At 50.0% G+C, this 24,099-nt stretch overlaps 1 protein-coding gene across 1 annotated transcript in view; it reads left to right on the plus strand.

The window, feature by feature from the left end:
- LOC119111317 (uncharacterized) overlaps positions 1–24,099 on the plus strand; it is a 75,406-nt gene that overhangs the window by 48,356 nt on the left and 2,951 nt on the right. The window contains exons 7-20 of the mRNA XM_037235131.1: positions 1,993–2,072; positions 5,208–5,396; positions 5,988–6,166; positions 6,505–6,579; positions 7,648–7,800; positions 9,479–9,581; positions 11,613–11,794; positions 12,771–12,861; positions 14,726–14,827; positions 15,258–15,397; positions 16,972–17,172; positions 21,663–21,801; positions 22,242–22,378; positions 22,815–23,036. Of these exons, the coding sequence (XP_037091026.1) occupies positions 1,993–2,072; positions 5,208–5,396; positions 5,988–6,166; positions 6,505–6,579; positions 7,648–7,800; positions 9,479–9,581; positions 11,613–11,794; positions 12,771–12,861; positions 14,726–14,827; positions 15,258–15,397; positions 16,972–17,172; positions 21,663–21,801; positions 22,242–22,378; positions 22,815–23,036 (1,993 nt within the window). The remainder of the gene's footprint in view (positions 1–1,992; positions 2,073–5,207; positions 5,397–5,987; positions 6,167–6,504; positions 6,580–7,647; positions 7,801–9,478; positions 9,582–11,612; positions 11,795–12,770; positions 12,862–14,725; positions 14,828–15,257; positions 15,398–16,971; positions 17,173–21,662; positions 21,802–22,241; positions 22,379–22,814; positions 23,037–24,099) is intronic.

Below are 24,099 nucleotides of genomic sequence, written 5' to 3' on the forward strand. Positions count from 1 at the left end.
ACGGCCACATATGAAGGTTAAACCTAGATCAAAACAACTTGCTTTTTTCCTTCAGAGTCTCCCATATGGGATAACTTCTGGTGCTCCCACTTTAAATTTGTTAATAACAGGGACTGCAACAAAAATCTTGCAAAAAAGAAGGCGTTTACACTTGTGTTTTTTAAACTGAAATAGCCATCTAAAAGACCTTTCGGTGTAGTTCACAATCTTGCTCTTCTTAAGATCTAAGCCCCTCTAGTTTCTAAGCTACACGCCCATGAAAATGGGAAAAGGTTTATCGGGAAGAGCACTTGAAAGTCACCTTGGCATTCATGACGTCACAATAACGTCATTCAAATCCTGCCATTCCACAACTTAAGCGACGATTAGACCCAGGAAAATATGAGTATCAAAGCACTCACATCTGGCGTTTGTAAGCGTGATTTCCAGATACAACGGCCGTTAATCGATTCTCGATCAATGTTGTGCAAGGTACTATTACGTAATCAAACCATGACGCATTCAGGAGCATCTTTCCTGAAGGGAGAACTGTGCTGTCTAGAGCTGTATTTCCGACTTAAAAAGCTTGCCAATAGTTAAAAATGAGTTTGTTTCACGTTATCTAATGCTGGCTTTAATATTTTCAATTGTGAAACATTCCCTTCAAGAAACATGCCACACAGCGTAATTCTTGACATTTATTCAAATGCAAAATTAGAGCAATCTTGACAGGTTTTGGTTACTACAACATTATAAAGATAAACCTAAGTCACTCACCTAAAATGAACACCAGCGACCTTCTGCTTAGAACAGGTGACTAGGCTCAAGGCTGTTGCATAAGGAGATCTGGGGTACTTTGGCCACCAACCTGAAGTTAAACCTCATTGACCTTGTATCACTCAAAGGCTATAACCAAAGAACATGAAAACATGACCACAATTGGGTTCACATACAGACTAACCCAGTCTGTGAATTTGATGTCTTTAGCTACCTTAGTTTTATGGATCCAGCCCCACACCTGAGCAAGGGTGTTCAACCGGCCACCCGGGCCCGTGCGATAGGTTTGCGCGATCATGGAATCGCACGCCGACAGAACGATAACGATGATGACGGGGACGCTGAGATCCGTCTCAACGGATGGGTCAGCACTGGCGGATACATGCTGAGCAACAATGCAGAGCCCATGCGATTGCCTGAGGTCACTGAACCGGCATGTAGAGGAGGCACTATTGAGTCCTGGTGCCGTTCGGGTATTGTTTGTGCGGCTGTGGGGGACGTTAGGCGGTGGGGAAATGGTGTTTCATAGTGATTTCGCGGAAAACTCCAGCTGATGCATAGCTTAGACATAAATCAAGTCATGAGCGATATTGTTATGAAAGATGATACCGAAAATTGCTGGTTTGCCGTTGCCAATTGAAGTTGAAGCCGTTTTTGCCTGCTTCCGAAATGGCCATTTGAGCCAATACCTGTCTCTCCCCTCAGTGTGAAGGTTGAACAGTTCATACATGTGCCTGGATCCCACAAAAAAATATCAGATTTCGTGAGATCCCTTGACTGAATTAAAAACAGATCACATGTTTCAGCAGATTGCTCAACGTTTAAACTGTACTGGATTTATATGATAATGTTAACAATTCATTAAAATACCAATATCTTAAAAGATCTTTCCACACAAATTAAAACAAAATTCAGGATCCCACAGGATCCGCTAACACTGTTTTTAAATGTATACGATCAGGAATGTCCTTCGAGAAGTATTGAAACCAAATCCAAAATCGCAAAAAATGGGATTTAAGTCCTAGGGATCCAGGTCTGAAATTTCCCTTGGAAATCCCTTCTTTCGGATTCTAGTGCGTACCTGTTAAATGCACGGATGATCATATTATAGTAAGGGTTCACACTGTTTGACGTGCGTTTAATTGCTTTTGTTTCCGTTTCCTCTCGTACTGAAATAAGGACATTGCAAATTATTGACAATTCTTCGTAACATCTTTCTCTTTCATTTCCCGCCAGTTCTCAGCGCACCAGAGCGTGACTTGATTCCCGTCAGGATCGGCTTCCTATTGCTTGTGCACAAAGACGTCAGCTCGACGGTAAGTATATTCTTGGAATGCTTTTATTAGATTTGCCTCGCCATCGTGTCTCATCCCACGTTTTGAGCAGCATTGCTTCCAGTTCCCTTCGAAGTGTTCCTCGCACTTTGGTTATTGTCTCAATGATGGGAAAATCAAAGCCATATCTTTATTCTGGCGATACAGGCGTGCATGTCGTGTCATATGGAAGCTAGCGCACAGCGTGAGTGTGATCCTCAAATGTCGTACGGGAGCGCCTGTCATGTTACACAATACACACACGAGTCGCACTTGAGAGCCTCATGATACCACAGCTCTCGCACTGCGCGGTGTACACGCTTTGGAACCTATCTAGCCACAGCCGCGTAAATGTTTCACTGACGGACAACGTTGTCTGCCTTTTCCATTTAGCTTATGCATTTTGGTGTTACTTTCTTTCAGCTTAACGTTATTACGGGCAAGATGTAGAGATAAACTGCCTTAGAACAAAATTCAGACAAATCGTGTCACCCGGGCCTTCCACACCATCACGATTAGCACCAAGAGCCGTTGTAGCAAAGGTGCCATCACATTAAGATATGTCTATGTCATGGTTAGCGTTACACTTAACAGCACTAGAGCCGCTGTGCAATTACAAGAACAGAGACCCTCGGCTCTAGTGCGCCATATTTCTCTGAGGTCACTTCTGCAACCTTAGGCCGTAACGCAGCAGAAAGCTGCTGTGTGAAGCAGTCCTCATCCAAGCGCACGCACTCAGCAGCAGACGGGTCAGAGGGGTGCAGTGATTGATTGCCGGCCCATTCTTGCCAAGGTGTGGTAGTGAAGTTTGACCAGAACCGGAGTGAGAGAAGAAGGTTGCTGTGCGATCAGTTCTGTTCACATACCAGGTCAGTCAAGTGAATGGTGTTCATACATTGCCATTTGGCTGAAATTCAGCAAAATCCCCCCAACAAAAACGAACAAATCTGCCGGCCGAGTGGCTCAACATCGGTCGGGTGGCGGGCAACTGCACCAGCCGTGGGGCCGGGTGGGAGATGCGCCGTTACTAAATTCGCCTCCGTTCAAACCCAGGTTTAATCACTCACCACAATCCATTTGTTGCGTCGAAACTTGAACTATGCCTGCCTTCCGTAATGCGATTTGATACCTTTTTTTAAAAAAAGGCGTCCTCAGCGCCTCACCGCCTGCCAGTTGCATCAGACAATTCCGAGATCGCAAGGTGGTGCCTTACTGTGTGATTGGCTTAGTCGACCATCGCACGAAGTCGTACTCGCTTTTCATTGGTTAACTATCACATCATTTACGGAACCTGTGACCATGTCATCTCCGATGTACGTAGTATATAAGGCCCAGCGTTGGTGACCATGTAGGCTCATACACCCACTGGAATCGAAGATGCAGGGCTGCTGTTGGTTGTGCACGTGGACATTGTGGTAAGGTGTCAGTGTTGGTGAGTGCAAGTTACTAAAAATAAAAGCTTTTGACTGACAATATTTATCTTTCTCTGACTCACGAGAACGACAGCCAGCCAGCGAGGCCTACACTAGTCCAACTATCATGTCAGCACTAAGAAATCTGCTGCATAATTATGTCTGACATCCATTAAGGAAAGACTTTTGGACCACCGCACTGATGTTTTGAAATATACGGAACCGAGTTTGCCGAGAAGAGACACCTAGGACAGAACCATGTGACTTAAATTAGCGCATATCAAACATCACGCACTCAGGAGTTTAGTACGTTAGAGACATCTCATGACTAGCCGTACCAGTGCAGGATTTCTATGCTAATCGAGTTTTTTTACACAATGCACTCAAATATATCAATGTCATGGTCTAATCATCCTTCCTCTATTACGCATGAAAGCCAGACACGATTTAATCATCTGAATGGACAATATGACCGCATTAAGTTAATTTGTTTCTTCATTGTTAATATCTTGCTTTTTATTTTGGCGGTACCAATGTTGTTTCACCAATCTTGCCCTCACCCCCCAATGGACTAATATATTTGTCCCCCCCCCCTTTTGTAATTCGTCCCAATAGCTTAGCAAGCTAGAATGTCCGCAATCCAATTAACGTACTGGTGGTGGGGAGGCTTCGAGTTTATTTATGCCCTCCTTATTTGGTTTTGGCTGGCATGAAAGCCAGCAGGTAACAGCGCATACGGTAAAGGTCACGTAATACCACCGGTCCTACCCTCCAGGTAGAAGGGCGGTGCAAGAGATGCGGCACGTTAAGCTGTCATCGTAAAATTCTTCTGTTGAGCCGGAGATTCACAGTCGAATGGTGAGCTCACGCGACAACCACGACTTAACGCGGGTGCTGATCCCGGATATGTGTCCGATAATTTGTCTTCTACATAAGCTTTTAGAAACAAAACATAAGATACCGGAACCGATGCCGTGGTCTTATTTTGTGCATCTACCCCAATAAGGGGCAATTGGCGATAGATTGCCTGACATGTGAACCCACTCGTCTGATATGTGAACAGAACCGACCGCACCGAAACCTCTTCGGCTCACTCTGATTGCGGTCAATAGTCACGTCCACGTCGTCGAAAGAATGGGCCGTGCATCAAGCAATCCACCCCTGACCGGTCTGCTCCCAAGGGCGCGCTCATCGATCAGGAGTGTTCCGCACAACTTCATGCTGCATTGAAATCTAGGGTTCCATATCTACCTTCCGAGAAATGAGACGCCCTGGAACGCGAGGGAACTTTCCTGTCTTTGGAATTGCACATGTTTATCTTATGATTAGCGCCATTAGTAACATTTGGCGACATGCTTGAAACACTTGCGCGGTTCGGTACACCCGATTGAAATGATTGCCTGGGGTGACTGTGGGACTAACAATTTGAGCATAGGTCAGGCTATGGTCAGGACAGGCGGTCCCTGCCCGCTGTGACGTCATGTCTGGCGGCAGCGCGCCCGGCCGAGCGGCGGACCGTGGGCTGCGGCCACATGTATCCTGTGGCTGCGCGTGGTGATCTCGGCCTGACAGGACCTAACAGGGCGGGCACATTTTATCGACCGTCGATTGTGAACCGAGAGCAGGCACCGAAAGCGATACACCCTGCTTGAATGTGAGTGAGTGGTGCGCAGCTGTGCGGGTCATTTCGGTGGTGATCGATGAACAGGCGACCTGTGTCCAACAGCTGCAGCTACTGGAGCAGATCTACAGGCCACAACACTATTACGTGGTGCACGCGGACTCTCGCGCCGAGGAGGTGCGTCGCCTGCTGACGTCAACTCTACGCCGGCTCCCTAACGTCCGCGTGCTGCCCGGCGAGCGGTCATTCGCCACCTCTTGGGCGTCCTACAACATCGTGCGCGCCGAGCTGGAGGTGAACACGCCGCCTGTGGGCGCGCGCCGGCCGGGTGCTGGTCCGATCAGCGGTGACACCGGCTTGTCGCAGGAGTGCCTCAGGCGGTAATGCCGGCTCGTCGCAGGGGTGCCTTAAGCGGAGACGCCAGCTCGTCGCTGGGGTGCCTCGGACGGTGATGCTGGCTCGTCGGGGGTGCCTCAGACGGAGACGCCGGCTCGTCGCTGGGGTGCCTCAGATGGTGACGCCGGCTAGCCGCAGGGGTGCCTCAGACGGTGACGCCGGCTCGTCGCTGGGGTGCCTCAGATGGTGACGCCGGCTAGCCGCAGGGGTGCCTCAGACGGTGACGCCGGCTCGTCGCTGGGGTGCCTCAGATGGTGACGCCGGCTCGTCGTAGGGATGCCTCAGACGGGCCTAGATGTGCCTGCCCAACGACTCACTCTTACCGCCGGGTAGTTTATCATCGGCGTGCTACTTGCACACATTTCGGGCTCTGCACTCCTCATATAGGCTGATGCCCACCTTCGCGACCTGTGCTGCTGGGAGACTCCGAAAGAGCTGCCGGAGCCTGACACCGCATGGCGGCGATGAATGGCGTCCCTGACACCGCAGGCGCTGGAGGAGCTGTTGCGTCTGGGGGTCTGGGACCATGCGGTGGTGCTGAGCGGCTCGGACCTCGCCATCAGGAGTGTGGACGAGCTGGCGGCAGCGCTGGCCGCCCATAGGGGTACTTCTATGCTGTCCACCTTCGATGGCTGGAAGGAGAAGCCGGGGCGACCCAGCCACGTGCAGTAAATATCGACGTCTTCAGTCATCTAGCCGTTATTTAAACTTGTCCCCACATAGGCCGCTTTCAACGAGTTCCGATCAATGTTCGCCTACTAAATTAAATGTTCTATGGCCACCTTGTGTTTTGTTCCACGTGTGCCAATTTCCAGTTTTATCTTGTCGCCTCTCCTGAGCCGCCGCCTTCGGTGCACTCCTGGTATAATCCATAATATTTTTCTATAAAAGCCGCAGCAATATGAACTGATACTCGCCATGCGTGTACATGACCGGTTGAGCGACGGATGTCCATGGAGGGCCGGGCGGGTTTGTTTCTAAGCCCTAGTCATACGTATGCCTGCAGGGCGATGTGCGACAACCATGTCTACACGCTGAGCGCGACACACGCTCTCGATCCAGCGGTCCGTCTCAAGGGCAGGCAAGTGATGGAGAACGGTACTAAGGTATAGGTGACGTTATTTTGGCAGCCCGTCTTAAATCCCGAAACCTCTTTACTCCCTGTGTTATTTGCTCGCATCTTGTTGCCGTCTTCAAAGACATATGCTGCGAGGACCCACGTGTTTCAGGGTACTCATTTTGTAAATCGCACGGGTATCGTTTTATATACCGTTAGGGGGGGGGGGGTGAGCCCCTCCAACGGTGACTTGGCCCTCCCACTCCAATACCCCTCTGGTTCTCCTCGGTACATATGGGTAAAAAGAGAATACTGGACCACAGAAAAGCAAGAAATGCTCATTACCTACGAATACACTAAGTACCTGGGCACATCATTATTTGTATTATGTCGATTCCGTATCAACGAGTATCCCGTAGCGGCTTAATATTTTTATAATGCCAGCCCCTTCATATGGGAAGCTACTCTGCAAGCGTTTGACAAGTGTGGCACACGATAAGACCAGGATTGGGATGAAGTACAATATATTGCTATATGTGGTAGGTTTTTAAAGTACAGGGTGGCTCAGTATGGCTTCCCTGATCAGTGGCAAGTGTATTTGCCGCACAGTTGTGTGACTGGACTTCCAGTCTGTGACTGTGACTGGGCGTGGTATTCGACTACCAACTGAGAGGCAAACATAATCAGCCCCAGGGGTAGTCATTAGCGCAAAGTCAAATTTACCAACCCAACCAAATTGCGACGACAAATGGTGGGCCGATGGTCCGTGGACGAGCCAGGATGCGATCAGCTGAATTTACCGCAGGTAGGTGGTTGCCCGGTCCACAGTCCACGGTAATGCGCCTCATTTTTGAATCGACGAACTTTTTTAAACGTTCCTTGTTTTAACATTGAGTGCAAGTTTAAGTGACAGACATTCGGGGAGAAATCACGGTTTTGGGTCAACTTTTGCCGGCTCACCACTCCCGTCAACCGATTTTAGAAAGCGACACCCGTGGTTAAATGCCTTGGGTCGTTTATGTTGGCAAGTACCTGCAATTCACTGCAAGGTGTCGCTACGGTATTTTGAGCTCTGGCCTGTTTGCGCGGCAGTTCTCAGTGGTTCGTGCTGTCGCGAGATATGGCTGAGTTCGCCACGAACCTGCAGCAGCATCCGGCCATAGCGCGGCGGCTGTTCCGGTTCAGACACCACGCCATTCCTGACGAGTTTTTCTTCTCCACTCTGCTATACGCATCACCGTACAGGTAAGGCTGGACACGGCTTATGTTTCGTATGTTTCGTATGAAAACGGCTCTATGTTTCGCAAATCGTATGACCGCTATCGATGGGACCGGTGCGCTGCGTACCGGGCCACCGCTCAGTACCGGTCCACCGTTCAGTACCGGACCACCGCTCAGTACCGGACCACCGCTCAGTACCGGACCACCGCTCAGTACCGGACCACCACTTGGTACTTAGCCACCGCTCAGTTCCGGGCCACGTAAGTACCGAGCTACCGCTCAGAACCGGGCCACCGCTCAGTACCTGGCCACCGCTCAGTACCGGGCCATCGCTAAGTACCGAGCTACTGCTCAGACCCGGGCCACCGCTCAGTACCTGGCCACCGCTCAGTACCGGGCCATTGCTAAGTACCGAGCTACCGCTCAGTACAAGGCCACCGCCCAGTACTGGGTCATTGCTCTCTGGAGAGACGACTTTCATCTGACCTGAGGCACATCACTGATTTCACGATGGAGTAAGTTTAACGAGCAATCCTGAAGTTGATTATCGCCGGATGTGTTTAATTGTTATCGCTTCGGTATCGCGTATACGCTGAAGAACGAACAACTTATATAATCAAGAGCCTCCATTATCGAGTAGTCGATTTCTCGAACTGAACTGGATCGCGAAATTGTACAACTCGTGTGCGAAATAGAGGACGTTAGGAAATTGATCGGCCAAAATGAGCTGAACCAGACTGAAGCTTTCCTAAGAAAGCCAACCCAATAATACATTCTTCACAAGTATATTTCATGCATGTTATGCTGCGGTGTCATGTGCCATGTTATGTTTCATGGGCCATGATTTGGCTTAACATGATGGATTGCTTCAGATTAGATTTAAGAAGTGTTGCTTGCCTGGCGTGAATCGGGATTAACTGGACATTTGTAACAAAGGCGAAATGTTTTCAGGCTCGCTTGAATAAAAAAGGCAGTGAATTCGACCGGAAATGAAAATCACATTAAGAACCGCGTATCTTAAAATTCTTGCGCTGCGCGTCAAACAGAGACTTCCCTCTAGCATCTAACAGCTAAAGTAAATGCGTGTCATGTCACAAGCAGCCATTTCTCCTATTTGTCCCCAAATGCACAATTTTGCGATGTTTCTCCAATGACTGTGCCGAATGCTAAATCGTTCCATGCAGCCTGCCGTCCGCACACGTAGTTACGCATTCTGTGGAAGTGTTCCTGTTCCTTATAGTTACTAAATGCAAATTCCCTTACCTACATTGCACTAAAAATTACTTATATACAGTCTCCATTGTTTCAGTAAGCTTTCTTCCAACAAAGGAAGAGGATATGCTAATCGCGAATTCACCACGTTTTAACATGAAAACGCCATGTTTTTACAAACTGTCACCGCATTTTGATGGATAATACTTGCTGCCAAGCGCGTCCATGACACCCCTCCGGTTAACGAAATCCGTGATTTTTGAGCGACGTCTCTAAAAAAACCCATGTCGTCACTTCAAGTGTGTGTCAAGACAGCCTCGAAAACCCATGTCGTTCCTTCAAGTGTGTGTCAAGACAGCCTCGCATTCGAATTCCACTCCTTCCAAACCGCTCGCAAAAATCCTGACTGAGGGCCTGGCAGCGAGGAAACCTTGCTGAATACCGACATGTAACACATACTACCTGCATCTGCATCTGTGCATCACTGCAGGGAAGCCATGGTGAACACCAACCTACACCACATGAAGGGATTCGAGAAGGACAACCTGGATGGCCTGTGTAGGCACCAGGACGACGCGGACTTTTGTGGCAGGGTAGTGTTCAGCTGGGCACACGAAGTGATTGGGGTCGGATCAGTTTTGATTATGCCCAGGGGATTTCAGTTCATTTGGTTTATGTCTGGCACGGAGTGTGTGTATGCGTCATTAGCATTGGCCTATTTTGTAGGTACTTTTTGCAAGTTTGGATGACTGACCTAGAAAAAATAGGAACCTGGTACAGAATGCAGAAGTGACGGCAGTCTTCTCAAACAACCCATGTCTCCGCTGTTCATTTTGTTTGGGAATGATGCAAGAGGCAGGAGTTACATAAGCGGCTCTGTCAACGGGACATATTGTGATCAAAAGCACGCCGCTTGCCGTGCTGCTCGCGGACTGCACGCAGTGCTTGGAGTGCTTTCCATGACCACAGGCAGCTTGCGGGTGGATTTATCGCGGCAATACCCACTTACGCCTGATTGGTGGCGGATTCTCAGGTTGCTCATCTGGGGACTTCTCTCTCATCAGCATAGTCCTGGTATTGTTTGATTGGCTTCTTATCCGCATGGTATTGTATCGATTTCTGGGTGATGAATCTGCCCTCCCGCTGCTTCGCCAGTCCAGGGTTCGTGACCTCCGCCATGAGCGTGCAAGGACTACGTCATTGCCAAGTGCCCTGTGGTCTGTAGCCAGAAGTACAAACAGTAACAACAACACACACACACACACACACACACACACACACACACACACACACACACACACACACACCACACACACACACACACACACACGCACACCACGCACACGCACACGCACACACCACACACCACACCACACGCACACGCACACGCGCACACGCACACGCACACGCACACACACACACACACACACACCACACACACACACACACACACACCACACACACACCACACACACACACACACACACACACCACCATTTTACATTGCACTGTGTATCATACGGTTTATGAGTGTGGTTTCACCACTTTTTCCATACATCAATGCAATCAAGTATGTATAATGCGTATTTTGAGTGTCGAGTTCAGGACATGCGCAACAAGCTCTGATGACAAGTGCTATGAAACCAAAAGCATTCGTACAAAGCATTCGACAAAAAATTTGCTTGAAATCTGGGAGGAGTGGAACAGCAAAGACCTCATGAAAAGAATGGACGAAATGGAACCGCGTAAAGCAATGATACAGAACGGCGTGTTTTGATTAATTTGCATTTTGCCTTGCGTTTTCACAGAACAAATACAGCTCACTGCTATGATGCTCAACCCCTGGCTACTGCACCGATCATTTGGCGTTGTTCTCTTTGGGACTTCGCAGGCCGCGCTACCACGCATGGCGCAGCGACACCACGCCCGAAACTTAAGTCCGGACACGGCGAGACCAAATTCCCACCTTAAGTTCGAGTGCGGTGACAACGAACCCCCACCTTAAGATGACACGCTGTGACGCCGGGTCCACCGGGACAACCAGCCCGGGACTGCTCACCACTGATCGGATGTACAGCTACGTGTACTGGCCTTTTGAAAGACCGAAAGGGAGCTTGGAATGCTAGTGTTTGATGACCTTGGGAATTTGCAGGTACGGTACCAAGGTTGCTTGTCTGGATGGATGTTGAAAATGCGCCTTTTTGCTTTGCTTGGGTCGTGGGCTATCCTAAGTTGCCAATTGGGCCTGATTTCAGCTTGGGCCGCATGCGTAAAGAGAATTCGTTTCGCTGGTGAGACGTGCTGTAGTACCGTACTGCGAAGAGTAGTGCCCTATTCCCTCCAGAAAACTTGCTCGTTTTGGAAAGTCTGAAGACACGAGGCTTACTGGGCTCACTGGCGGCCGTGTTGGTAGCAGTTAATTTGCTATGTTAACAACGGGCAGGAGTAGTTTGTTCCTTCTGATCAGTGATCTCAAGTTGATGCTAACAGTTAAGATTGTTTTGCACCTAAACCGATGAATAAAACTGTTCTCCCACGTGGACACGCATGGTAAGGCTCTTTTATGTAGGTAGGGCACGAAGTAGGGTTGTTCTTCTCGGTCACGCTGGTTCTGGCACATCCAGGGCCCTGGCGACTTCACCGAGGAAGACCTGAAGTCGATCAGGGCTTGGGCTGTGCCCTCCAAGTTTTTCGCGCGCAAGTTCGACACGTCCGACGTCAACTCACCCGTAAGGTCGCAGGTGATTGACATGTCGGCGGCGTTCACCGCCAGTGTCCAGGATCAGTTTCCGCTACCGTTCCTCAGGTGGGTCTGAGGTCTTGGCTGGTCTGCCAGTGTGGATGGTCTGTCAGTGTGGGTCTGGTGTTCCGCCACTTTGGTGGCAGCAGGAAAGCAGGCCGACTGGTCCTGTACGCGTGGGTGCCGTATGCAATAGTGCTGGGTTGTACGAGCCACCAGGTGTGCAAACATAAAGTGAACAGTGGAGTTACGTGCTGGCACGAGCCTGGATGCGTGGCGCTAGTTAGGCTAGTGCAAGGTTTGGCGTACCATTCAGGGAAGTGTTCCACAGTTGAAGATATTAAAGTAAGCATTAGATATGACGAAGAAAGCTCACTTCTAACTATTATTATATATTGGTGTACTTGTAGGTGAAAAACTGCCTTGGACAACACAATATCTCTGTTAGTAAGTATGCTCCCCAATACGTCATTGCCTGATTACGTCATCGTGCCTTGCACAACATTGATAAAAAGCCAATTGACGGCCGTTATATTTGGAAATTGTGCTCACGAACACCATATATAAACGACTCGGTAACTGAATTTTTGTTGGCCTTGATCGTCGAACGGTCAATGGAATGGCATGATTTGAATGACATCATTGTGGGGTCAGGATACCTGGGTGACCTTGAATGGTCTCCGCGAAATAGTCTGCACATCTTCGCGGGCGTGTGGCTCAGAAACAAGAAGGACTTAGGTCTTAAGAAGGGCAGCGCAGTGAACTGCACCGAATGATCTACAAGGTTTCTCTGTTGGTTCAAAACACCGTACAAATGTGGAGCACTCCCTGTAATGGTACCGGTTTTAACTGTATTCAGCTAAGGCCAGCATTGGCTGATATTCCTAAAGTCTTGGCATTGTCAGCTCAGGTCAGACAGCTGTTGTCTTCCTGGGCAGCGCCTTAATACCGCTAGCATTATGTGGCTCATCGTCAGCTGTCGACGCTTCCTTGCCCATGCCGTGTTCCTTTTACCACAGTCAGCACTGACACGGCTTTTCAGGCGGATTGCTGAGAATGCCTTGATGCGGCTGCGCGGACGCGAGAGGGGCTTCGACGGTCCCGGCCTGCGGCTGGACTTCACACGGGTCACGGTACGTCAGGATGGTGGAGAGTAACACGCGCTCGGGTAGGAGGGCAGTTTGACCCCGAAGATTTTTCGGAATAATTTCCGAACGGCGCGGCGCAGCCGCGTCCAATTCCCGTAGCCGTAGACAATTGAACAGTGGATCGTTTGGCGTCAAATATTCAGATGCAACTTGTAAGGTCTCTGATCTAAGCAGGTTAAAGTCAGGACATGAACTCAGTTTCTAGGGAATCGTTCAGTCTAATATAACACCGGAGTGTTAGACGGAGTCATACATGTCTGATATAGTTACCTAGTTCACAAAAAGTTGAAGTACAAAGTACAAAAACCAGTTATATTGACGTAAGGTCAGGTATGAATGGCAAATCAAGAACAAAACCAACCTGTTTTGTACTCTATGCCTTGCTGTCTGGGGCACTTTTGGTGCTCATTCTAAATTTATGGAAGAAGAACCGCATAATATACTTTCCATAGAGTTGCTAAAGGTCAGAAAAGGTCATTGACCTAAAATGACCCAAGCCAGTTTTTTTCGGAGCACACTGCCTAGTGTTATCCTTGACGTTTCATCAAATACAAAAGTCAAAGCAGGCATGTATAATTTTGGTTGCCAGGACATTCGAAGGGTCAGACAAGGTCACTGACCTTCAAGGAGCACCAGTGACCTCTTACTTGGAACAGGTATCTAGGTGCACGGGGGCTGCATGAAAGGGCCTGAGGCCCTTTGAACACTAATCTGGAGTTTGACCTTGTTTTACCTTATTTGACCCGAAGGCTACAACCAGGGGGCCTCAGATTTTGACGCAATGGATCTAACGTACAGCCCAACTCATCCTATGAATTTGGTGTTTAAAGCTTTCTTATTTCTTATATCTCAGCTGTTCCAATTGGCCCCCTCCCGAGTGAACGGTATTCAATTTGCCATCCGGGCGCATGTTAACAGCCGGCAGTACGCTCCGCTCGCGCTGCCAGAGTGACCTGGCTTCGGTTGGCTGTCGAGATGTCACGGTGTTGTGACGTGGGGGGTCGTTGGCATTTCGCCGCTGGATTCCAGGCAGGCTCTATGCGAGTTGTCCCCACTCCTCATTTATTATACCGCTCTGGCCGTACAATGTGACATGAATTGGGATAGTCTTTCCTTACCAACCAAAGTTACCTTTTATCCCAGAGCTCTGGTCGTTTGATGTTGATATTAGGGCGCCCCAGAAAACACTATTTTGAAGAGTTGCTCAGTGCTAGTTGGCTTCTTTGATTTAACATGAGTCCAGTGGTGTCCTTTTTGTCAAAATTCGCACATGCATATGGGTTGAGGAAAGGGCATACAACTCGGTAGTTGCAGTTAATTTTTCTCTGTCAGTAGCAGGGCGCTTTAAAAATGGACGTATACATTCAAAACGTATATTGACTCGGGCGCTTTTATTAAAGCCCTTAGCGCTCTTTTACCACACCGATTTCATATTCTCGACCGTAACATCTGACTGGTGTGCCGATTGGCTAAAGGTGAATGCGATTGGAAGGAGTGTGGGACAGAAAAATGGCTCGCAAAAAGGAAACTTTGAGCTCTGCTCAACCCCTGGACATGCGTGAACTTTGCCAAAATTGTCACCACTGAACCGCCTAGAGTCGGAGAACTAGACTAGCCCTGAGCAATCATCCTTTTCCATCAAAGTGGCATTTCAGGACACCCTAGTGCATATGGATTGAGATGACCCTTTCATCACAAAGCACACGTTACGCAGCACCGCTCTGGTCACGTGATGTGTGCGTGCGCACTGATGGTCCGACCGGACTAACGTCATCGTGCCGCACGCCGTGCACTACGCCGCGTCGCCGGTAGCATGGACAGAGGGACGCAGGTGCCTCCGCCTCCGCAGGTGCTACCCCGCTTCGCCAGCTCCGCTCCAGGCTGCCAACCGGTTTGGCGGCTGCACAGGCATGTCGCAGAAGAGTTCGTCTTCTGGATCGACTTCTCAGTGGTAACATAGTGCACATCAAAGGGACTAGGTTCCCAATAAAATTTACCCGTAAGACTTAAATCGCACATTGACACACTTACATTGACGACCCGGCCAAAGTGTAGACGACAAGGTGTTTTCATTATATCTCAGGTTCGGGGGTTTGAAAACCTTTTTGAATATTCTAATCAGGATATATGTTTTTCATTCTTGTGAAGCGCCCTTCAAAATCACGGTGGCCTCCTTGAAGCATATTTCGGATATCATTGTGGTGCCATTGTACTCTTCTGCCAGTCTGTATGTAAACATATGTCTGTTGGCTAAATATGGGAGATACAAACACAACTATCCATTTGAGGGTGCTCGCATTTCACGATTTCATCCTGGTGTCATCTTCTTCGCGAGCCTGTCATCGGAGGCCGAGGCACGTTAGCGTCGGTCCCACCGACAGGGTGTTGACGGCGGCTCGGATGTGGAGACAGTCCGGGCTCGGGCTGCATCTGTGCCCACGATCCGCTGCTTTGACGACGGCCACCTGCTGGCCATGGCCCTGTATACGGGACACTACAGACAGGGCAACACGACATCCAGGTGAGCCTCCCTGAGCTGAGCCGATGGCCACTGTACGGGAGGGATGCATCGCCTCTGCTGGCCGCATGCCGCACGCCAGGCGCTCGGGTCACGATGCCGCACGCCAGGCGCTCGAGTCACGATGCCGCACGCCAGGCGCTCGGGTCACGATGCCGCACGCCAGGCGCTCGGGTCACGATGCCGCACGCCAGGCGCTCTGGTCACGTTACTGCTCGTGCCAAATTGCCGCCGCAGCAGACCGGCTGGCTCTTTTGTAGTAATTCGTCTCGTCGAGAGATGGCGTGTCAATCGATGGGCGCTTGCATAAACCAAATATCATTATCTGCGCATGTCTTAGCCCTTCCTCGTGGTCTTGTACGTGTGTTGCTGCTTTCTTATTTTTTCATGCATTCGCGTAGTTGGTTGTGATGCTTTTGTGAACTTATTCTATTCCAAGTCTTATTTCCGTCATAAGTAGCACCAATGCCCGAATTTCGGTATTATGTCACACAAGCGGTGACTCGTTGTCGGAACTTGCACCGAAATAATTGCATCGGTTGCTCGCCAAAAGTTCGCTGATGCCTGAGGATGTGCTGACGTACGCCAGACACAAATAACGCGACGGTCAGATTGTTCTACCTTGAGTAAAACATGACCGGTGAGCTGGCAGTATTCACACAATATTTTTATAGTGTCGTGCATGGCTTGGTGGCCCTGGAATGGTCTGCACAAATTCGTGGCGTCCAGCCCAGAAATAAAGGGTTTTAGGTCTTAAACAGGATAGGGCTGTGAACTGCCCTTAATGGTCTTAAAAGTGGCCATCTCAGCTCAAAATCCCATGTAAATTTGGAACGCTCCCTTTGACCTTGATATACCATTGCAACTGCATGATGGCGAGGCATATATAAAAACAGCGTATAAACAAAGCTATGCTCTAAAACAAGGATAGCTTGGATAGCTACCTAAATGCCAGGCCACCTCAGACTAGTGGATCTTAAACCCAGCTCGTTTTAAAGCTTTTACCCAAAAGCCGGTCCCATACAACATGTAAGCGTGCTAATGCATGTCGCACATCCAATGTATATTGCAGGAACAAGTTGTATTGTGGATTCGTATTCGGTTCCATGCCCTCCAATATGCATACTGTTTTCATTGGCGAATTTCATTTGATCGTGCTCGTTTTCGTTCTCGGTAGTATGGTGATGGCATGGACTTAAGCAGGTGCTGAAAACTCGTGCTCAGTGGCAGCACGCTGCAGCTAGTTGAAACAGAAGTCATACACATCACACAAACCATCGTCTGAAGACTACAGTTACAAAGCACACGTTTGCCTGCTAATTTGTCGATCAGTCATAGAAAGTAAACCCCAAATTTTGATCACGCTGCGATGCGAATGTGTTGTGCTTGTAACTAATCCGTTGCGTGAAAGGAGGACATGGTGATTATAATATGGCATGACGTGATACGTTATGATAATAGAATAATGCGTGATGTGATATGCCAGCCTGCTCAGCAGCACTCACGGATGCCTCTGTGTGAGTACTGGCAGTGTGGTGCAGCAAACGTGCTGACTCAGCCGGACCCTGTCCCGGCAGTACGAGACGCATTCCGTTCCCGTACATCCGGGCCGGCGCTGTCGCTGTCTCAGTGGACCTGGAGTTTGACGTGGGGCGCGCGGCTCGACCACACTGGCTGGCCGTACCTCTCGTGTCGCAGCAAGACAAGGCGGCGGCCAAGCGCCAGGCCCGGCCATTCACCATCCGCCTGCGGCTGACAGACGGTACAGGACGGGTCAGGTGAGTGACAGACGGCGGAGGACGGGTCCGGTGAGTGACAGACGGCGTAGGACGGGTCAGGTGAGTGACAGACGGCGGAGGACGGGTCCGGTGAGTGACAGACGGCGTAGGACGGGTCTGGTGAGTGACAGACGGTACAGGACGGGTCCGGTGCGTGACAGACGGCGGAGGACGGATCTGGTGAGTGACAGACGGCGTAGGACGGGTCTGGTAAGTGACAGACGGTACAGGACGGGTCCGGTGAGTGACAGACGGCGGAGGACGGATGCGGTGAGTGACAGACGGCGGCGGACAGGTCAGGTGAGTGACAGACGGCGGAGGACGGATCCGGTGAGTGACAGACGGCGGAGGACGAGTCAGGTGAGTGACAGACGGCGGAGGACGGATCCGGTGAGTGACAGACGGCAGCGGACAGGTCCCGTGAGTGACAGACGGCGGCGGACAGGTCCCGTGAGTGACAGACGGCGGCGGACAGGTCAGGTGAGTGACGGACGGCGGAGGACGGATCCGGTGAGTGACAGACGGCGGAGGACGAGTCAGGTGAGTGACAGACGGTGGCGGACGGGTCCGGTGAGTGACAGACGCCAGTGGACGGGTCAGGTGAGTGACATACGGCGGAGGACGGATCCGGTGGGTGACAGACGGCGGCGGACAGGACAGAGTCATGGTCTATCAAACCAAAGCGAATTGTGTGTGTCTGGTCTGTCTGGCGGGCTTAGCGGACAGTGAGGATTGAGTCTAGTGACTGACAAAAACGGACAGTGAGTGCTGAGTTCTGTGACTGATCGCAGCGCAGAGTGAAGGCTGAGGTCCGTGACTGACTAGACTGGATGGTGGGAGCTGGGGCTTGTCTGGCGGACCGAATTGCACAGCGCCAGATGAGGTCTGCTTAAAGGGAATATGTCTTCAAATCTCACATTTGAAGATATTGAAGCAAGGATCAGATTTGATGAAGCAAGCTCACTATAATTATTGGTATACTCAAGAAAAGACTGCTCTAGAACAGCACAATTCTCCATCTAGTAAATATGCTCCTTAATGTGTCATGGTTTGACTACGTAATCGTACCTTGCACAACATTGATTGAGAGCCAATTGAGGGCTGTTATATATACAAGTCGTGCTCATGAACGCCAGACATGAGCGCCTCGAAAATTGCATTTTCTTGGCCTTGATAGCCGTGTAGCTCATGAAATGTCAGAATTTGAATGACATTATTATGGCGTCATGAATGCCAAAGTCGCTTTGAAATACTCTCCCCATTTTCGCGAGTGTGTAGCTCAGAAACTAGAAGGGCTTAGGTCTTAAGAAGGGCAAGGTTGCGAACAGCACTGAAAGGTCTTCAGAATGGCTGTTTCAATTAAAAACCCCATGTAAAGGTGGAACATTCCGTTTAAAGGAAGTGTTGCACCTATGGGGCATATTTCATAAACATACGCTAGTGAAACCTCAGGACTAATTATGTCTAATTAGATCATTGGGTAACGTCACGGCGGCACCGTTAAGAAATAATTAGGACAGCAATTTTAATGAGTTTCAAGTCCAAATTACGCCATTAACGCTGCGTAACAGCTCTACGCTTATCCCCTGCAGTCGTGACCACCGTCGTCATGACAATGACCGTGCACACCTCTACTGGTACGACTAAAAGAACGTTTGCGGTTGGTCCAGCGAGAAAAGGCCTGTTACTGAGAGTTTGTTGGTTAAAGTTTGAATCAGTGCGTCACGTGGATCATGTGATACTCCCATTCCCAAAGACATATCTCAAACGGTCAAAGGCAATCTTTGGACGTCGCCGAAAACAGCCTGCCTACGGAAATACCACACCGAAACACTTTCAGAGAAACTGGTTACTTATTGGCAGCCACCGCAGCCACTGGTGCTTTCCCTCCGGTTTCCAAATCGTGAGCGAGATACCTAAAATAGCTGTGAGTACAATCACGGTCGTTGCAGAACGCAATTTAAGGAGATTGGTGCTGTCTAACGTCGTAAAATGCTACGAGAATTTCGCAATCCTGGACGTGCGATCAAGGCCGCCAAGATCACGTGCCTACTCAAAACGTTGAACTGTGAGATCCAGGATTAACTTACACAGTAATAGCATGAACTTTTGAGGGTCGCTATTGGAATCGTGTCGCCAGCAAGTTATCGGCGCTCCTCAATTTAGGTGCGTTCCCCGGTGGGTGGCGGAACAGCACGAGAATCGGCGTCTTGACTACCAGCATCGCCGGCCGGATCTCGACCATCGTGCGAGGTCGAGGAAGCGTGCGTGTCGGTCAGCCCGCCGGAAAGATGAGGGTGGGCGAACACTAATACGCCAGAAACACAGCTTGGCGCTAGGCGGCTCCGTACAGTCTGAAAACATGCGCTGCCAAAATCGGTCTCGAGGCCACTTATCGGCCGCTCACGGAGGGTCAAGACTTTAGGTACCCCTGGCGAGTTTGGTGAGATCTAAACACGCGGGTGGTGATATCAACACACCGTTTTCAGTACGTTTTCAGACGCCAATTCTACACGTGGTCTTCAAAGAGGCCCTTCACGTTAGCTGAAGGTTAGACTTGAAGTTGACTTCACCTCCACGCTCGAGCGTTGAATACTGCATGTTGCCAGGCATCTTCGAAACTTTATGTATTTGCTTAGAAACCAGCATATATATATATATATATATATATATATATATATATATATATCCTCGGTGACCTGCACCCTTCTCGGTGACACCTGGATTGCCATGGACTTCAAGCGATATAGGCATAGGTCACTGTCATTGCGGTGTTCAGAGCGATACCAGCGGGCTGGGGAGTGCTCGGATCGATATCATGATCACTTATGGAGGGCTCTTAGTAAACAAATGGCGCTTGTTTGCGATCACACAGCGCCAAATTGGTTTGACATGGATGTAACTGATTGCACATGCTCACATGTGTAATGCGTTGTATACATATATAGTCTACACCCCATAATCCAAATCCAGTCACATGTTCAGGCTCTTGCGTGTTTCCTGGAATTTTAAGTCGTGAACATTTGGTCTCGTACATATTAATTTATGCCATAAATTTGATAAGTAGGGGCACGTGCGCTCGAGTGCGGCTATTTGCGCTGGCCGATGTTATGTACTGAAAGTTAGAGGTTGTGGCGCCTTCCCCAGCTGAATACAAAATTATACCCCTGGGTTAGGCAGTGTTTGTGATCACTTTACCGTAGATGAAAGGACTGCGTATTTCGCCCGAAGGCGAATTCAAAACGCCATGTTAGGGACCGACGCTAACTTGTGAGCAAAAGGTCAAATGACACCCCTATTTTTATAACTCAAAGGATTTCGCTTCTTTTGTACGAGTGTTCCAAAAGAAACTCCCTTGGTAAAACTAACTCTGCTTTCTTCAAAATCCAGAGACCCTAGAGAAGCCATTTCTTGCAAGACTCTGGTCATTTTGGACGAGCACGGCCTGGTTGGCACCTTTCCTTCTGGATCCGCCCTTGATTTCGTCTCGCAGAAATCGCCAGTTGCAAGGCATCAAGCGAATTATGAGAATCGGATCAAGTGTCAAACGGACGAGATTGCAGCGGTGTCGAGAATTACTTAAGGGGGCATTTCCGTTCACTCTTATATAGCTAGAATCCTGGCCGTTTTCGTCGCTGTCAAGATCCAGTTTGAGATTTGAGACGCACATCCCAAAGCCAAAGTGCGCCGCGAAAAGAGACGCTATGGTGAACGCCATGCGGGGGGGGGGGGGGAGAAATCAAAGCTACAGAATAACGTTTCTACACAACTAATTTGGCACATTAGTGTGTTGCAAACATTACAAAACGCGCAAGTTGGAAAAAGCAGTGCAGATGAAATGTACACTTTCGTAGTGATGAACAGAGTCAAATGAAATTTTTCCCGCGTGGTCAGCTACTTCAAATCGAAATTTTGAGCTGGTCAGAAGGATTTTGAGAAAACTGGTTATACTGATCAAATCACACACGTCTGATGTAACAGTAGGTAGGAAGTACAAAAAGGTGTGAAAGTGGACGGTGAGATTTGGTGCTTGTCTGACGGACCGCAGTGGGTACTCTGGGGAGGGTCGGGTAGGAAATTTTGTCCTCGCAACCAGACATCAACTGTTCGAGGAAGAAGAACACGGCAGAAATCTATGTATTTTGACAACCATAATTTGGTTACCTCCAATTCAGTCATCCATATCTCGGTGTGTTTCAAAGGATGTATAGAGATGTTGTTATTCACTGAATGGGGTTGTAAAATCTTGATTAGGCATTCAAACTTCTCAACCAGTTTGTAGCCCATAGTGATGGGCAAGATGTGACGCAAGTTTTTTCTGAACTCTAAATAAGGGAGCTGCACTTGAGCTGACTGTTAATTGGGCCCCAACCTGTTGATCGTCAGTGGCCACCCTGTGCCCAGCACTATAAACGTTGCACCATTGTACGATCTAAAACGGCTCAACAGGACATTCGGCATGACCGACTTGGCAATGGCCCACGTGTCAGCTGTTCCCAGCGTCAGAGCATTACACTGAGCAGCTTCACCGCGAGCGAGGACCTGGGCGTCGTGTTCGGCTCGCACACGGTGCACGTCCGCTGCCAGTACGCCCTACCGGCTGGCAAGTACACGGCCCGCCTCACACAGGTGCGTGCCACGTCTGCAGCCAGCACAACGTCAGACTGTGGTTCCGTGTGCAGCAGGCAGCAAGGACAGGTGTGAACGGCCTTGCTGAAAATCATGAACGATGACTAGAGTTAATGCACAGATATTCCATTTCCGTAAAATAGTGAACAAAACTGGTGCCGTTACGGACTTGTGCAAATCACGGAACACAAAAAGAGCCGTGGTGAAACCGGATACCCAGATATCACCCAAGTTGGCAATTATTCTATTTTCGTGCGGTTGCTCCTGGCTGGCTCTTTTGCATCCAACTGGTGTTCTTACATATTTTGGTTTTGCTAGTAGTCAGTCAATACTGGTGATCTTGACCTCGATGATTCGTGATGATTTGAGGTGGTTTAAGAGCACTGAGCCCTGAACTGAACCAGTAGCTCTGCGCCTTAACGTTCCTCTGTTGTACACAGGAGGACGCTGGTCGGCCATTTGAATATACTCTGCCGTTCTATGTCATACCAGAAGAGAACTATGACAAGTATCCATACATTGACGACCTGTGGCACGTTGAGAACGCTGCTTTTCTGCCTCTGGTGGACTACTACAGGTAGGGGCATTTCTAGAATTTAGTAGACGCGATGTTCGCTGCCCATCAAGCGCAAACAATCGGCAAATCATAGTCCAAGGGCTCGGGGACAAGTACAAAACCCGTTTCACAACTGCAGTGCTTCACACCCTTGGCATCAAGTGCACTACACTGCACTGCATTTGCACTATTTTATAACTGTACTGCACTGCCTTATAATTACATCGGAAAGGCGTGCCGTGCAGTCTCTTATCACTGAGAGTCAGCGCTTGTGTTCGTGACGACGGCACAAGAGGAGCGTTTGCGATCAGCTGCCGTGGTCAACTGGTGTATGTTTGATGTGATATGATTTGCATGTAGGTATGCGTGATTCGGTATGTGTGTGCTGGACTCCTTTCGAGAAAAGTCCGGTTGTGACGGTGTTTGGCTTGGTCATTGATGACGCGGTGTTCCTCAGCTACACTGCGAACGACGATCTACAATTTCGAGTCCCAGCATCACGAACGACGGTCAAGTATCTGACAACGCCCGAGAAATCAACACCCAGCCAGGACAGCACATTTGCGTTCTCTGCATCGAGAGACCAGGAAACTGGAATTACCGGAGATGATTACCTGGAACACGCGGCAGATGCTGCACCAGAGGCGCCAGTCATCTACCACGCATTGCTTTGCTCCAGGTGGGTGCTGTCGAAGCCGTTGACCGCCTCGAAACACTGATAATAGGGACGCCAGATACACAATGTTGCTCTGGTGGCATGACGTTATGCGACAACAATGGGCTGCGCCGAGACCTGCTGAGATGGCACCACCCCACATCATAATTGTTCGGAATGTGCTTTGGATGTGGCCAGTCTTCGCCATCCGTAAACCGTTTTCTGCTGAACGAATACACGTTTGTGGTCTTTTAATGGAATTCAACTCTTTTGAACCGGCCCGCTCCACCCTCCGTCCCAGCTGCTTTCAGGGCATGCCGCCTAGCCAAACCCCAGCTGCAGGCAGCTGGAGAGTGCGTCCACCCGCGGTCCCAAGCTGCCGCCAGGGCATGCCGCCCAGCCAAACCCCAGCTGCTGGTAGCTGGAGAGTGCGTCCACCCGTGGTCCCAAGCTGCCGCCAGGGCATGTCACCTAGTCAAACCCCAGCTGTTGGTAGCTGGAGAGTGCGTCCACCCGCGGTCCCAGCTGTTATCAGGGCATGCCGTCCAACTAAACCCCAGCTGCTGGCAGCTGGAGAGTGTGTCCACCCGCGGTCCCAGCTGTTGCCAGAGCATGCTGTCCAGCTAAACCCCAGCTGCTGGCAGCTGGAGAGTGCGTCCACCCGCGGTCCCAGCTGTTGCCAGGGCATGCCGTCCAGCCAAACCCCAGCTGCTGGTAGCTGGAGAGTGCGTCCACCCGTGGTCCCAAGCCGCCGCCAGGGCATGCCACCTAGTCAAACCCCAGCTGCTGGTAGCTGGAGAGTGCGTCCACCCGCGGTCCCAGCTGTTGCCAGGGCATGCCGTCCAGCTAAACCCCAGCTGCTGGTAGCTGGAGAGTGCGTCCACCCGTGGTCCCAAGCTGCCGCCAGGGCATGCCGCGTAGCCAAACCCCAGCTGCTGGTAGCTGGAGAGTGCGTCCACCCGCAGTCCCAGCTGCTGCCAGGCTGTCCACTCCCGTCCACGCGCCTCACGTCCCAGTCCGTACCGGATGGGCTGCTCCAAGCGACTGCCCAGTCACCGGGCACACGCGGTCCGTGCCGGCGCCACAC

The sequence above is a fragment of the Pollicipes pollicipes genome, unplaced genomic scaffold (genome assembly GCF_011947565.3).
Source record: "Pollicipes pollicipes isolate AB1234 unplaced genomic scaffold, Ppol_2.1 Scaffold_7261;HRSCAF=8764_pilon_pilon_pilon, whole genome shotgun sequence".
Taxonomy (NCBI): domain Eukaryota; kingdom Metazoa; phylum Arthropoda; class Thecostraca; order Pollicipedomorpha; family Pollicipedidae; genus Pollicipes; species Pollicipes pollicipes.